Source organism: Haemaphysalis longicornis, unplaced genomic scaffold (genome assembly GCF_048455015.1).
Source record: "Haemaphysalis longicornis isolate Haplotype H1 unplaced genomic scaffold, Haemaphysalis longicornis Haplotype H1 scaffold_1, whole genome shotgun sequence".
NCBI classification, from domain to species: domain Eukaryota; kingdom Metazoa; phylum Arthropoda; class Arachnida; order Ixodida; family Ixodidae; genus Haemaphysalis; species Haemaphysalis longicornis.
The window spans coordinates 307,128,799-307,143,663 of record NW_027526203.1 but is presented as its reverse complement, the minus strand read 5'-3'; the positions used below and the strand labels follow the sequence as shown (position 1 = coordinate 307,143,663).

At 44.6% G+C, this 14,865-nt stretch overlaps 1 protein-coding gene across 4 annotated transcripts in view; it reads left to right on the top strand.

The window, feature by feature from the left end:
* Tep2 (Thioester-containing protein 2) overlaps nucleotides 1–14,865 on the top strand; it is a 121,218-nt gene that overhangs the window by 80,268 nt on the left and 26,085 nt on the right. For 3 of the 4 annotated variants that reach the window (XM_077681336.1, XM_077681341.1, XM_077681347.1), the window contains 13 exons: nucleotides 628–778; nucleotides 905–978; nucleotides 3,233–3,284; nucleotides 3,472–3,545; nucleotides 4,172–4,211; nucleotides 4,354–4,438; nucleotides 4,578–4,689; nucleotides 4,882–5,103; nucleotides 6,220–6,570; nucleotides 8,748–8,939; nucleotides 9,438–9,587; nucleotides 9,711–9,833; nucleotides 9,929–9,983. In XM_077681336.1, the coding sequence (XP_077537462.1) occupies nucleotides 628–778; nucleotides 905–978; nucleotides 3,233–3,284; nucleotides 3,472–3,545; nucleotides 4,172–4,211; nucleotides 4,354–4,438; nucleotides 4,578–4,689; nucleotides 4,882–5,103; nucleotides 6,220–6,570; nucleotides 8,748–8,939; nucleotides 9,438–9,587; nucleotides 9,711–9,833; nucleotides 9,929–9,983 (1,681 nt within the window). Of the gene's footprint in view, nucleotides 1–627; nucleotides 779–904; nucleotides 979–3,232; nucleotides 3,285–3,471; nucleotides 3,546–4,171; nucleotides 4,212–4,353; nucleotides 4,439–4,577; nucleotides 4,690–4,881; nucleotides 5,104–6,219; nucleotides 6,571–8,747; nucleotides 8,940–9,437; nucleotides 9,588–9,710; nucleotides 9,834–9,928; nucleotides 9,984–12,386; nucleotides 12,523–14,865 lie in introns of all 4 variants that reach the window. The other variant, XM_077681353.1, reaches the window with a different exon arrangement.

The following is a 14,865-nucleotide window of genomic DNA, read 5'->3' as shown; positions in this document are numbered from 1 at the left end:
TTCTCAGTAAAAAGTTTCTCTGAATGAAAAAAAAAAAAAAAGCAAAAACATAACAAAAAGCACTATATTATGCACATGGCCCAGCATTTCCCACTTGGCTATCAACAGAGATATGGGATTTCCAAGAAACAGGGTGGCATGCGCTTGTTGAATTTTCTCGAGAAATTAATCTAACGTATTACTTTTCATAGCTTTTTGGTGAACATTGTGCACAGTGAGCAATCGCTACCATTTTGGATTTAAGGGTCACTTGCGTTGATCACCACTAACACAGTGTGCCAACAGCTTCATTACATCTCCCGAGAAGGATTGTTTCTGCTATTCAGCGAGCAGTTCAGCCACATTCACTTAGCATTGCACGAGGTATTGAGCAATAGCCACAGCACTCGTGACAGCGTCAGGTCATGACCCTTATGTTGCTTTCGAGGTGCCGGGTCTTAAGGCAGCTCACTCAAATGACTGAAAGTAGGGGCTGTAAATTACAGCGCTTGTGAACAAGAGCACTTCGTGTAACTGCTGCATTTTGATGTCATGGAATCATCATTAGCTGCTGTACCCCTGACCTATTTCAAGCCCCCTTTGTCTCAGTGATACAACTCATTTTATTTTTATTTTGTGTTTGCACAGATTGGTGACTGGGGCCCTGGAAAGTACAAGCTTATAGCGGAGGGGTCAGGTGGTCTTAACTTCTACAATGAGACTGATCTCACGTATGAGCACAAGAGCTATTCAGTCTTCATGCAGACTGACAAAGCTGTCTACAAGCCAGGCCAAAAAGGTATTAAACTAAAATGTTTCCTTAGTACCTCCGTATGAGCAAAAAAAGAAAAGAATTTGTGATATCCTTCTTGTAGACTTGCCCACTGCGGTGATAAAATGTTTGCATTTTTTTTTTTTTTTCCAGTTCTGTTTCGGGTAATAGTGGTAGACCCATACCTCTTGCCGACTGTTACGGGTGCCATGGATGTCTACATTGCTGTGAGTCAATTCATTTGTGCGTTCTCCTTCTAGCAGCTGTGTCGGCAACCAACATTTACTGCCGCATTATATTTTAGCATTTATACATGGAGCTAAATGCTTTCCATGTCCCCACTATAAAATATTGTGCTATATTTTGACTTACCATTGTGAAGGCGAGCCTTCTGAATGAAGGTAAAATTTGTAAAGGGTTTGGTGTCTAGGTGAAACGTGTCTCCACACATTGAAGCAAATACCACTGTAGACAGAAAAGGATGAGCTCATGTCGAAGCATCAGAACCAAGCGCAGTCTGCAGGAAGCAAAAATCGAGCAGAAAAATATAAAGCTGAGCACACACACTTTTAAATCTTGGTTCGTAGAGACAAGGGACTTATTTTTTTTTATTGCGATAGTATGCCCATTGGCAGAAATACCATGTCACAGGTATAGATTAACTCCCGTTTCGCGAAGAAACGCAAGGAGGGAGCGATGATGGGGTCCCCAAATCCACCTGTGAAGGTCAGGTGGTCTGCCAGGGTGCAGGCCTGTGCCCTCGGAGGTGTCTTGTTCTCGTTGCTTCCAATGGAGGGCAAGTCCACAGCAAATGTTCAGTGTCCGCATCTTCGGCAGGAGCCGTGCAAAAGGGGCAGTTCTGTGCAAACGGGGCATGGTAACATGGTGGCCACTGCCGGGTAACAGCGGGAGAGAGGGCTACACCAACACGAAGTCTTCGCAGCAAGACCTCCTCCCAGCGAGCGAGTCTGCTAGGGAGGTCCTTTCCACACGGTGGAATTAGAGCTCGTGTGGCGCGACGAAGACCTTCTTTCCTTTGGAGAAACTGTTCTGGGGTGTCTAGTGTCAGTAAAGGCAATGGTCGTGGAACAAATGCAGTGTGGCAGGCACCATGCACCGCAATGTGAGCGGGGAGAGTATTTCGCCGGACAAGGGACTTGTGGTCTTTAGGCAGGGTTGTAGCACAGTTCAATGAAATCACTTCATTACTATAAATGAGTTTATGGTGTTATTTGACATCATTAAAATTAGGCCTCGATATTGGTGTGGGAGACTCGTATTTTCATTTTTTCTTAAAGCGAAAGCTTTCTTAGTGGGACCAATGGTGTCCTGTCAAAGTAAAAAATCTAACGCCAGTTGGTTGAGCGACCAACCGGCCTACGGGGCCGGTTGGTCCAGCGAAAAGCTCAGATACCAGTGGAAAGCTCAGATACCAGCGAAAAGCTCAGATACGCATGGCACATGCATGAAACCGGGCTTTCGTTGTGTCAAAACGGTTACTTGAAAATTGCGAAAAAGGAACAATTCTAGATAAGACAGTACATGCATTGATCATGAAGAAGGAGTACAATAGTATACCTTTATCTCATAAATTACGTACCGGCATACATTTAAATCGTTCGGGGATGTGAAAAATTGTCGCGTAAGTTCGTTCTTCATTTGCGATTTGGGTCTTTGAAGGTTTGGCAGCCGGTTGGATGCACTTTCAGCCAAGGTTGGGCGCACTTTAAGCAAAAAGTTTGACGCAGTTTTGATGTGAGTAAGCTTTTGCGATTCTCTCAACTTTCTTTAGGAACGGATGGCAAGAAATTATTTCATTTGCTGGTGTCTGTACATATATAGTGTTAGTAGCGTAGCAGTTGAGCTCAAGAAAAGAGAAAGTTACGTATTGAAACCTTTTTTATCCTCTTTCAGCTGCATCAGCTGCTTTTTTTTTGTTGTACTAGTGTTGTTTGTGGGAATCGATTTCGTTTTAAATTCATTGAAAATTGTGACGCACATTTCATAGGCATTCCTTCCTTCAAAACTAACGAGCCCTTTTAAAAAAAAATCTTTACTGCAGAGAAGGTCGGCAAAATTATTCAACTAATTAAGCAATTGTAACCAATAAAATGTATGGCTACGCAGAATGCATGGCTACGAAACAAATGCTTTTGGTTTCGTGCTTCTATTGCTTCTGTCATGTCCCGCTTTACAAAACAATATTTTGGTTCATGATGGTACGGCTCACGTATGCATGTTACAGGCGTCCAATATGGGTGGCATATATAGCATAGCTGCTTTTTGTCATCAGAATTTTTGCAGGCAGCATAATTTGTGTTCAGGGATTCTTAAATTTTTGTAGCCAGTTAAGAAAATCTTGATTTTTTTCTTTTTTAGAATGTTAAGAAACATTTCTGCTTGTTCAGCTTGGTGTTTTCTTTTTATTTCTATGAAAGGGTGAGGAACCAAGCATAATAATGACATACTTATGTTTTTCAGGACGCCAAGGGAAACAGAATTCACCAGTGGGACCGTGTGTTTACGCAGAGAGGTAGGTGGTGAATTTGGTGGTGAATTTGCTCCTCTGGTATGTATCGTAGGAATAGTCGGCTGTCGTTCACAAGTCTGTGGAAGTCTGCCTCCCAAGTGTTTTGAGCATAGTTTTTGGGTGATCCAGCATTTAGCCTTAACACTGTTGCTTGTGCCGCAAAGCTAAGTCTCTTTTCTTCACTCTGCAGGTATCTATTCCTCAGAGCTGCAACTTTCTGATCAGCCTGTTCTTGGAGACTGGACTATCAATGTTGATGTGTTGGTAAGTAGGGGAAACACTTCCAATTGACTTATGTGCACGAATTATGTACTGCAGTATTACCTCTCTGTGAAGCACAAAACAAGTATCTGCTTACCGTGATGCTTATCTGAAGCTTCTGCAGTATCCGGTCCCTAAAGGCAGTGCAAGATATGGTACCAATAAGTGCTTATGCATTCCTCATTAGTTTATTTTCTTACTTTATTAATTACAAGCAATTAGAGGTTCTGCATTAGTTGGTGTTCTAGTGCCATGGGCCTCTCCATGAAAATAGACGGAAGGAACAACATAGTCTCTAGGCTTTTGTTATAGAAAGTCCCTATCTCGGAAAGGGAGACCTGCCTTGAGTAGAATCTTTTCCTCTGTAATGTTACAAAAGCAAAGAGTTTTTATCAAAAAAATAAAAAAATAGGTGCCGAACAAAAAAAAGTTCCCATTTTTTAAATATAGGATGTCCAAACAGCTACTGATTCTTAGTCTGCTCCCATGCTTATTGTGGTGGGTTTTGTCACTTGCATTTGCGAGTAGGATTCCTGTTACCAACACGAAGTGCGGGAACGGGGCTTTGAATACAGAACTTAAAGATTCATTTTCACCAAACTGCATACGACATTGGATTTCTTTTATAGGGTCAGAAGTTCAAGAAGAGCTTCACAGTTGCCGAGTATGGTAAGCTTGTTTGTGTAATTTTCTACAAAAAGAATAAGGTAAAATTGGGGGCTATAGGAATTTTATTTATTTTTTTGCTGGTACCAGTTTTTCCTTCATACTACCAATTTTAAATTAAGTGCACTTGTTGTCTACTTTACAGTGCTGCCCACATTTGAAGTCAAGGTGACACTTCCTCCATATGCCACCTACAACAAGTCTGAGGTTGTTGCCACTGTATCAGCAGCGTGAGTGTTTGTTGCCATTTCTTACCACCTGATTGTTTCTACACCTGTCAGCATGCGTAGTCTGCTTTTTTGTAGCAAGAGGTTGCAATATTCTAACTTGGAACATTGCTTTCTTGTTCTTCTCTGCTTGTTTCACCAGGTACACGTATGGCAAACCGGTGAAGGGGACGGTCACGCTGACGGTCACTCCTCGTACCCGGTACCACCAGCTGCGCCCACGGCCTTATGAGCAGTACCAGACAAAGACATCTGTGAGTGGCTCACTGGGATCAGTTTCCTTGATGAGATGACAGGTCTAAGCACTGCTGACTGCCCTGCTTTTGTTTTGAAGACCTCACTGGACTTTGCAGAAATAGCCTGCAGGCAGTGAATATGTGTGGAGAATATAGCTGGAATAAATGAGCGTGTGTTGTTTCTTTCTTTTTTACACTCATGTAACCAAGATCGACGGCAGCGTGGACATTCCTGTAGCCATTGTTCGGGACCTGTCACTCAAGACGGACTTCTTTCTGCGGGAAATAGAGTTCTTTGCCTTGGTGACAGAGGAGTTGACTGGTCGCAAGTACAACTCCACCAGCTACATCACGCTTCACGATAAGGAGATCAAGGTGGAGCTTGTGAAGACCTCCGGGACCTTCAAACCGGGCCTCAAGTACACCTGCTTTGTGAGTGGTGCCTGCTCTACCACCTCATCAACTGCTCATCCAGTTTATCTTGCATAAGCCCCTGAAAAAAAATCTTTATGCACAGCATGGATTGACATCGTGCAACAGCGTGGGGTGGGTGTACATTTGTTATTCACATGCTAGTCTTTTATAGGCAAACATTGGGGGTTGCACAATTGGCTACACCAGATTATTCGTCGCAGTGTACCTTTCCACATAAGATAATTTATCATAAGGAATTTTAAAAGGGTGCAGTAACAACATTCCATGATTAAGTTATATGCTTATATGGTTACCTTGTGGTGGGATCACTGGATACAATGAGTTGAGACAAGGCTTTGCTCACATTCTCTGGCACTGGTGGGCTGGGCATGATTTCTGACATCTAAGATTCAGTGTTGATGACGAATGAAATAATAAACATCAGTGAGGGCTGTTAACTAGAGCATGACAACCTGTTAATACTAGTGTTCTTTTTTCACATCATCTTTTAGTGTTCATCTATGCCTAAGGTCAAGGGAGTGTCATCTAAGCACAACCTATGCTGCTTGTTCACTGTGGCGAATGGCCTCTTGCCAACTTGCCAACTCTGCTGTGACATATATGGTGGGGCAGCGAACATGTACCATGCCAGAGTGCATGAAGTAGCAAGACAAAGTTTTTTGTATTAATCCTGCTTTTTTTTTTTTGTCGGGATATGCGCAACTCTAGCATTGCATGGAAGCAGCCGGAGTTAGTGCTTCAAGCAAAGAATACGCCACGCACAAGGTTGAGGCAACAAACAGTGCAAGAAGGGGGTGGAGTGAGCGGACAAATGCAGTGCTTTATTTTCCCACTTGTTCTGTTTTGTTTTTGCAGTGTTTGATACTTTAATCATGTATTAGGTGGCCCATCCCTCCAGACTGATTCTATCTCTGGTATTGGGTTATTGTATAGAGCTGTGGAGTAGTGAATGAAGACTGTATTATTGTTCATTTCTTTCGAGATTATAATAACAGGTGAACTGACACCTGCGAAACAGGCTATCTATTCGGGGCCCCCTGTTTGGTTTTACTTGCACACGCTTCCTCTGGCTCGGAGGGTATCTGAGGGAGTTGTCCTTTTTGTGCGACACAGCTCAAGGTAGCCTACCAAGACGACAGCCCTGTGAATGATGCGGTGAATCAGTTGACGCTGCACCACGGCTTCAACTTCAACGAGGACCTGTGGCAGAAGAGCCAGCACTGGGTGCCCCAGAACGGCGTCATTCGGCTTGAGTTCTTTCCACCAAACGAGGAAAGCACCGTGGTGCTGGGCCTGAGGGCTGACTTCCGGGGCCAGACCTACTTTCTGGACGGCATCTATCCAGCCAAGTCACCCAGCCGCAGCTTCCTCCAGGCTGTCATGGTCACCGAGGAGCCCAAAGTCGGCGACATCATCGAGTTCGAGGTCAACGCCACTGAGGCCCTTGACCACATTATCTACCAGGTAAAGCACAGATTTAATATCAGATGGGCGGTAGTGACGGGGGCTGCCACCTCAGCTGTGTGTATTTTGAGTGGTGGTCTTCCATTATTTGTCGTGTGTTTTTCTTGCCAGTGGCATCTGTACTATAGCTTGTGAAAGAAGTTCGTGCCATTATTTTTGGGCAACAAATGGTTGGTGTGCAAGTATTTTGCTGCTCCATGCAGAGAATAAATCGATGACGCTAGAGCTCTCTGAAAGCACCAAGTCACAAGCGTTGAAGTTTCTGCCCTGAAGCCATAGATCAATCCAAGATACACTATTCAAAAGTTTATCTCTGGTGTCGTATGCAGTTTGATAGTTCATACACTTATGCTGTAATCTAAAAATTAAAAATAGCTTGAAATAAACGTGCTAAGTACCGACTAGGGGCACAACTTTTAGCTCAGTTGTGTTCGAAAGAGGAGGCTTTGCTTGCATCGAATCCTGCTTTAGCCCTCGCTGCGCTTGTGCCAGGCACATAGCATTAACCTGTTGGAAATGTAATTTTTTTTTATGTTACACACTTAGATATTTGAGCTTTTCAGTTTATTTGGTATTTGATAATTGTGGTAATACCCAGCATAAAGATAAACTACACAAAATTTTGCGTACACAGTGCATGGTGCATCTAGAAGAGCTTCTGGTAGCATAAACTGGTCCAAGTCTCTCCACCAGCAGGAGAATGGAAGCCGTAGCCTGGCTGTTGCATCAGCATGGGGAACCCTAAATCAAGCATCATGGTACATACCTGCCAACTCTTCCGAATTTTCCGTAAAATGTACGAATTTCGACCAGTCTTACGATTTTACGAATCTTGCCCGAAATTTTACGGAAAATATTTTGATTTTCGAAAAAAAAAAAAAGGAAATATCCATTAAGACGACACTGTGCCACCTTGCGCCGCCACGAAGGCAATACGTACTCTTGTTTTCATCATCAGCAGAAGCTGCGACTTTGTCGCCTTCTCGGGGTGGGCTACACATCCATGTCCGAAATTCGCTTCCACCTTGACCAGCCTGTTTAGAGCGCGTTATTCAGGGGCCGGTTAGGACCTCCATGTTCGCGTCGCTCTTCGTATGACTGCCGCGACCAAGGCACTACGACCTGTGGCATAACCGTGGTAGGTGCTTCGCAGTGCAATGACGAGAAGCCGCGACAATACTGTACCCAGTGTTTGTAAAATTGTGCACGACAGAATTTGTTCCTCCTGCCTTGTTGCTCCTTACTCTTCAAGACTCGCGAATTTCACTTATGGTTGTGAAAACGTGAGAGCGCTTGGCACAGATCGTTAATCTTTTTAAACTTGTAAAAAATTAGTGCGCTGCCCCCCCCCCCCCTTCCGGACCGCGGGTTTTACGAATTTTGGCAGGTATGCATGGTAGTTTTCAGTTGTTGGCCACAAAAAATAAAAACAAAAATAAAAGCAAAAAAACAGTGACGCTGTTTAGGCTTGAACTCTGTCCGTAATCCGTATAAATCGTTTACAGAAAACTATCATCGGAGGAGTGGAGAGGGGGAAGATGCTAGGCCACGAAGTGTGGCAGAAAGTGGCGAGGAGGCAAGCAGCCCACGAGCAGGTGTTGGGAGTGCGCACCTCAAGAAAAAAAATGAGGTTATGGAGGTCCTCGGAATCGAACCGGGGCCTTTTTACGCCTTGATACCGGCTACCTAACCACTGGGCCACCCCAAAGGCCTGACGGGTACGGGGTTAGCAGCGGTGGGGAACAACATGTGCAGCCAATTGGAAAGAAAAAAAAAAAAAAAAAACGCTTGCCGTGGTTGGAATCGAACCTGGGTCTTTCGCGTTATGAAACTGGTGTCTCTCTGATTGCACTCTCATCGCATTCGGGACACCCAGCATTTCCCTTGGGTTTGCAGCGTGGTTGTTGGCTCTGGACTTTGGGCGAGCTGAAGTGGTCTTTGATTTAACTCGGTTTGCATGGAGAAAGCTTGGCTTTCCAACCATCTTTCTCTGATGAAAGGGGCAGACCTTAGAAAAGCCAAGTTAAAGCCAGTGAAGACCACCAGCTCCGCTGCTTCCTCTGTCTTCGCAATGCAGTTGCGAAGGTGGCTGAATTTTTTACCTTGTAGTCTCATTTCTTTAAATCGTGCAAACTGTGATAGAATCCCCCCTCCCCTTTTCTTTAAACATTTTGCAGGTCATGGGTCGTGGAGACATTGTCTTTGCCCAGATTTTGTCGGTGTTTGGGGTGCGAAGTTACCGGTTCAGCTTTTCTGCTACATTCCGAATGGCGCCAAAGGCTCGGCTGCTCGTTTACTACGTCAGGAAGGACGGGGAAGTTGTGGCTGATGCTGTGAACTACGACGTCGGAGGAATCCTGCGCACCCCAGTGAGTTCACCACTTCCCTCGCGGTGCATCTCTGTGATAGACTTGTATGCAGTTCGGTCACTGACGAGATTGCTTGTGCATTGTTTAAAACGTACCTCTTTGTTTGGGCTTCCCTCAAAAATGTTAGTTGCTGCAGAATAATAATAACAGCCAACTTGACAGAAGTGCAGTTTTAGCAGTGTTGTGAATGTTTTACTTATTGTGTCTTGCTGCCATTTGTGCAGCTGATGTGTTTTGGTGATTGGAGCTAAACAGCTTGGGGGTTGTAAACACTGCTTCTTGGCATAGAAGTGTTGTTTGCCACCCCTACAGAATAATAAAAATATAAGCAAAGCTAACGTGACAGAAGTGAAGCACTGTGGGGATGTTTTTCTTATTGTCTGTCGTTACCATTTATGCAGCTTATGCTATTTTGGTCATTGGACATGGGAGCTAACCACCTTGGGGATTGCTGCAATTTTTTTTTGCTTATTTTTTTATTGTGGCCGTTTGTTGTAGGTGCAAGTTCAGACGAGCATAGCTGAAACGAAGCCAGGTGGGCAAGTGAATGTGCTGGTGTCAACAAAGCCAAATGCCTACATTGGAGTCCTTGGTGTTGACCAGAGTGTTCTGCTGCTCAAGAAAGGCAATGACCTCAGCCAGGAACAGGTGACCTTCAATACTGGCTAATTGGATAATGAGTCTAATTACACTGCACATGGGGCAGAAGCCACTACCTCAGGTTTTGTGATGGGTCATTGACTAGTACTATCTTCGCCCTCTGTGCTGCAGATCATAGAGGAACTGGAGTCATTCGACAGTGGGAAAAAGGCAAAGCTGTGGCCGCAGTGGTACAGGCGGCGCAGGCGCTCCCTCTGGTGGCCAGGCTCTGCAACGGCACACGATCTCTTCAAGGTGAGGGGGAACCTTGACGGCTGTACTCGCATAATCAGCAGGTCTTTATTGCACCGATGGCATACATTCTGTGTGCAATTTCCCACTCTGTGCAGGATGCAGGAATGGCGGTTCTGACAAACGGGCTTGTGTACGAGTTTGACGACGCTAGTAAGTGGGACTACATAGAACTTCATGGTCGCTGTACTGAAAGTACCTTGTGATTGCACTAGTTAAAATGTTCCTGATTTTTTTTTCCCCTGGAGTCTGGAAGAAAACACACAAGAAAAAAAAAAACGGTTTGGGTTGTCTTGAAATCTGCCAGATCGTTTACAGCCAATTTTTGCTGAAGTTTGCTTTGGTTAACTTTTAGAGACCAATGAATACATATAGAGTAAAAGTCAGTGTGATGCGTTTCTAAATAAAGGGTGGCTCATGTTTGTGTCCATAAAGGCGCGGTCACACTAGGCCGACATGATGGCGACGCTGACGAGTCGCCAAACCATCGGCCAATTGCCAAGTTGCCAGACCGCATTGTCATACTACGCCGACGGCAACACAAACACGTCGGCCATGGAAAGTCCGTGTGGTGTGACTGGCTCGCTGACCGAAGACGCCAACAAAACTGGTTGCCCGACCGGTTGCCTGACGCGTTGTCGGGAATCGACCGAGAAGCGAAAAACTGCGCCCCGACAACATTCGTGCCATAATGAATGCGGCTTGATTTTGTTAGTTTCTGGAGTGTAATAAACTCAGTGAGATCCATGAAGCCCATACAACTCAACACTAGCGCTAATGCGATCCATATTTTGCTTTCGACGCTTCGGCCACGCTCTTCGGCGACGCCGGAGCTGCAAACTGCATATGCGTGTGCGATCGGCTCGCCTGTAGAAAATATAATGTCAGTTTCGTGCAGAATAAGAGTTATGTAGGGTAATTTGGGTAATAAGGGATCAATATCGCCCAAGGTATTTAGCGTAACACGTAAAACCAAAGTATGGCAAGCACTATCCCCACAATGCGAAATCGCAGTCGCAGCCGGGCACACATATTTTTGCGAGCGCTTTCGTGAAGCAGCGGAGTTGATGGCGATAAGCTATTGTGGGGGCTTCGGGAAACTTTACTGCACAAGTGCTATTTAAAAAATTTCAGTTTACCAGCCAGTAATTCTGTAAACCAGCTTGTAAACACCGATGAATGACATGAAGGATGGGCCTTCATCTAGTACACAGGCTATTTGGCGGTGGCGTAGCGTTTGTGCGGTGGCGCAGTGGTCTCGAGCGTCGCGCCCATGCGGTCGATGTTGCAGGTTGAATTCCCAGCGGGGTCAATTCTCTTTTTTTTTTTTAAGCGGTTTTTTAGGGGGCATGGTTTGCGTATCCAATTCGCAAATCATTTTCTGCATGATTTTGAGAAGCAACTACCTTTGTTATGCAAAATTTGATTCGAAACACCGAGTGACTTCGAGGAGCCACAACAATCAATTTTACTTTTCCTGCACCGCGTTTCTCGAGAGTCGAAAATGTGGTACCGTGGTGCACTGTAAGGCCTTTCTATTAGAGGAGATTAAATTTCCGCAGACGTACGCATTAAGTTATACGCATATTCTATGTGCTACAGAGGTCTTTTTGTTGGGGGTTCATCCATAACATCCGTATTACTACTGCTGCGCCAGCGAACACAGCTCTTTTTTCTTTGTCCGTGATCCAACAAGAAGTTGAGGAGTACACACAGTACAAGCAGCGCACATGCGAGTACGCACGAACAGCTTCAGTTGCGGCTGCGGCGACACGATACTCCAAGTTTGACTAGAGAAGGGAAGAGATCCTCAACGAGGAAGCAAGGGGGCGGAGTGGGCCGTCGCGTGGTCGTCGGCGTGGTGTGACAAGCGCGTCGGCCGACAGCGCGCTGACACCGACGCCCCGCCGATTCTCGCCGACGCAGACGGTTGGCCTAAGGTTGGCGTTGGCGCGGTGTGACATGGCCGTTGACAGCTCACCGACACGGTGTTGGCTGACCAAATCGGCCAATGGTCGGACTAGTGTGACCGTGCCTTAAACTAACCTTCTAGTAAAAACAGTTGTTAAAGCAATTGTGTAATTCCAGCAAAGAAATGACGAAGTGGGGCACCTGATCAGTGATTTATTGTGCTAGGAAAAGCTGCTTACAGGGCGGGCATTTAAATTTACTCTTATATTTATATTTATCTTTATATTTATATTTATATTCATATGTATACATTGCATAGTCTGTGTTTGCAGGAAAACAGATACGTGGCACTTGTGCATTGTTTTTATCACTCGATGTGCAATGCATGCATTTTGCATCTTGCTTGAATCAACCTTGCTCAATTGGTTTTATGTCTATTTTACTTGCAAGAGAACTGTGGAAATTTTTCTTTTTTTCAAGTGATTTTGTTTTTGATATAGAAACGCATTTGTTTTTTGCCACGTGAAAATTAAGTTGTTTTTCTTTAGCTCATTTCAAATGCTCAAGTGCTTTTCCTGCAGCTTATTAATGGTACTGACGTTTCTTTCCTCCTCATTGCCATAACTGCCATCCCCCCCCCGAAAGTCTACTATCGTTCTGGCTATGGCGGCGACTTTGAATTTGATGAATCGTCCTACTCTGGGGCCGGTCGTAGCGAAGGAAAGCCACGGCTGCGGCGCTTGTTTCCAGAGACTTGGCTCTGGAATAGCACCTTGACAGGGTAGGCTTTGGCTGCCAGCTTGGCCTATTTATCCACTCTAGAATCACTCCAGCCACGGAGTTCAGCTTCAGGAGAACGGGGAACTGTCGAGGGCAAAAAAAAATGTTGAATAGCAGTGTCATTGCATGCTGAATGCAAAATTTCAAACACTTACTGAGACCCCATGATTTTGTGTTTTTTTTTCTTCCTTTGGCCATATGTGCTGCTATGAAAAATAAATAAACAAATTAAAATATAGTGGCACTTTGTCCCTCAAGATTCCCCACAGTTGCAACCTGATTACAATGCCACTTGCGTTACCTTTGGCTCAGTTTTTAGCACTAATACGTAACTGGGTGGCGGATTTGTGCTGAATTCGTTTTCTTAATAAAATGTCCCTTTACCTGCCCTATCAGTTGCATATGTTGTTTAAGCATGCTGTAAAGGGTGGGCCTGGTACTTTTAACTGAGGACATTGCAGATTGTAACAAATCTGCGAGTAGCTTTGAAGTGAAGCTTCACCGAGCCAGATGCAGAGCCAAACGGTTGCCAGAAAACTTTGGGAAATTCAACTCTTTATGTGAAATGTGCATATAAGATGCACGTTTAAGGTAGTACGGATACTTACAGTGCTTATGCCCTGGACAGCTTTATCATTACCAAAAATAAAACATGTGGCCATGACGTTTCCTAAAGTTTTGTCAGCTGACATCGGAAAAACATTCAGCTGCAATGTCTGAAGTACCAAGACATACATCACTCATTTGTCATGAGATTTTTAAGCACTTTGTTCACCTAAGAACCATGTGGTAATGGTCCCTGAGGGGTGTTGCTGTATGGACACATTGATTTTGGCTTAATCTTCGTGGCTGGAGTGCATTGCTTTGTGCAGAATGGGAGCAGCAAACACGCTAAAAGTAGCTCTTGCCTCGATTTCTGCACTCTGTTCACATAATGCTGCTTTTGCATTTACTCTTGCCACGTTATGTGTGAAATGCCATGCAATCCCCAGTTTTGTGTGGCAGTACTGGAAACACACTAGACCTTGTCATTTCTGCAGTTATTCAACTAGTCGATGTCCACCTGATGCACTTTGTTCTCTGTTTACTGAATGGAAATAAGAATTTAGCAGCAGTAATTGTTTTTGACCTTGAATGGCTTCTTTTAGCTTGAGGACGAGTCCACAAGCATTTGAAATCGTAAATTTACGAATGCAGTAATTGGAAAAATTTTGTTCTGTGCACACAGACGCCTTTCAGTGCAGGGTCAGCTGGAAAAGATTACAGCATTCAGTAATGCTTATGCTGCCTATTTTGTTTTCACTCTTCATGCTGGTGGATTTCGGTATTTAAAAATAGTTGAAGGAGTTGGAGGGGGAAAAAAGTTTACGTGACGCCAAAAGACTTAGTTACACAATGTACTGCTGACTCGACAAGTTTTATATTGGAAAAAAAAAAAAGTGGACTTTGGCTCTATTTGACCTATTGATGTTCATGAAAGACAAGAATTTTGAAATTATGAGGTTAAGGCCTTGTCCTCAGATGCATCTTGGTCAGGAGACCGCACGCTTGAACTGCTCCACCTGACGTAGCTTCACGCATGGGCTGTGTTGCATAACTGCTGAGCCATTGGCTCCTGTTCCTCACGTTCTTTACTTTCTCACGTGTCTCTCGCAGCTGCTTTCTGCTTCTCTTTACCTTGCCCTGCTACAAACTGAACTGGCTGCTGCCACAGCCACCTTCCTCACACCTTGCCATGCATGGCCCCAGTTGCGCTACTAGTACTGCGAAAGCTCAGTGAGCTTGCCTGTCGGGTCGTATAAATGAAAATTGAGCTGAATGTAGAGGTGTCACAAAATGTGGCCGGGTTTGACAGCTTGAACTCGGTCAGGGAGGGACGGCTATCACTAGCACGCTAATTTCTGCAGCTTCCTGCACTTGAGCTCGGCACATGTATCAGTTGTGGCATTGAAGATTCAGTGACTGGTCTCCAAGAGGGCCAAGAGCAGGCTTAGTGAAATCGCCATCTGAGTTACGAGAGCTTCCTTGTGCAGACTAACCAACAAGTGGGCTACTCGCAAACAGAGACTCAAGTGGCGTAGTTTTCAAAGACAGCCGACAAGCCAATTGCGGGGAAAAAGTTTTTTGTTCTGTTTTGGGGCGGTAGATGAAGAAATCGGTCTTGGACGGTCATATTTTAATTGCAAGACACGCCTCAATTGCTATCTGAATGTCGCTAATAATAATTTTAAAATTGTGTTAATGTATTTGCGTGTATTTTTTATGCCTGAAATCCGATGCGGCAGTGCTTAAAGACGTATATCCGTGTTCCTCTTGTTTCAACAGAAAGCTGTTTAACCCGCCA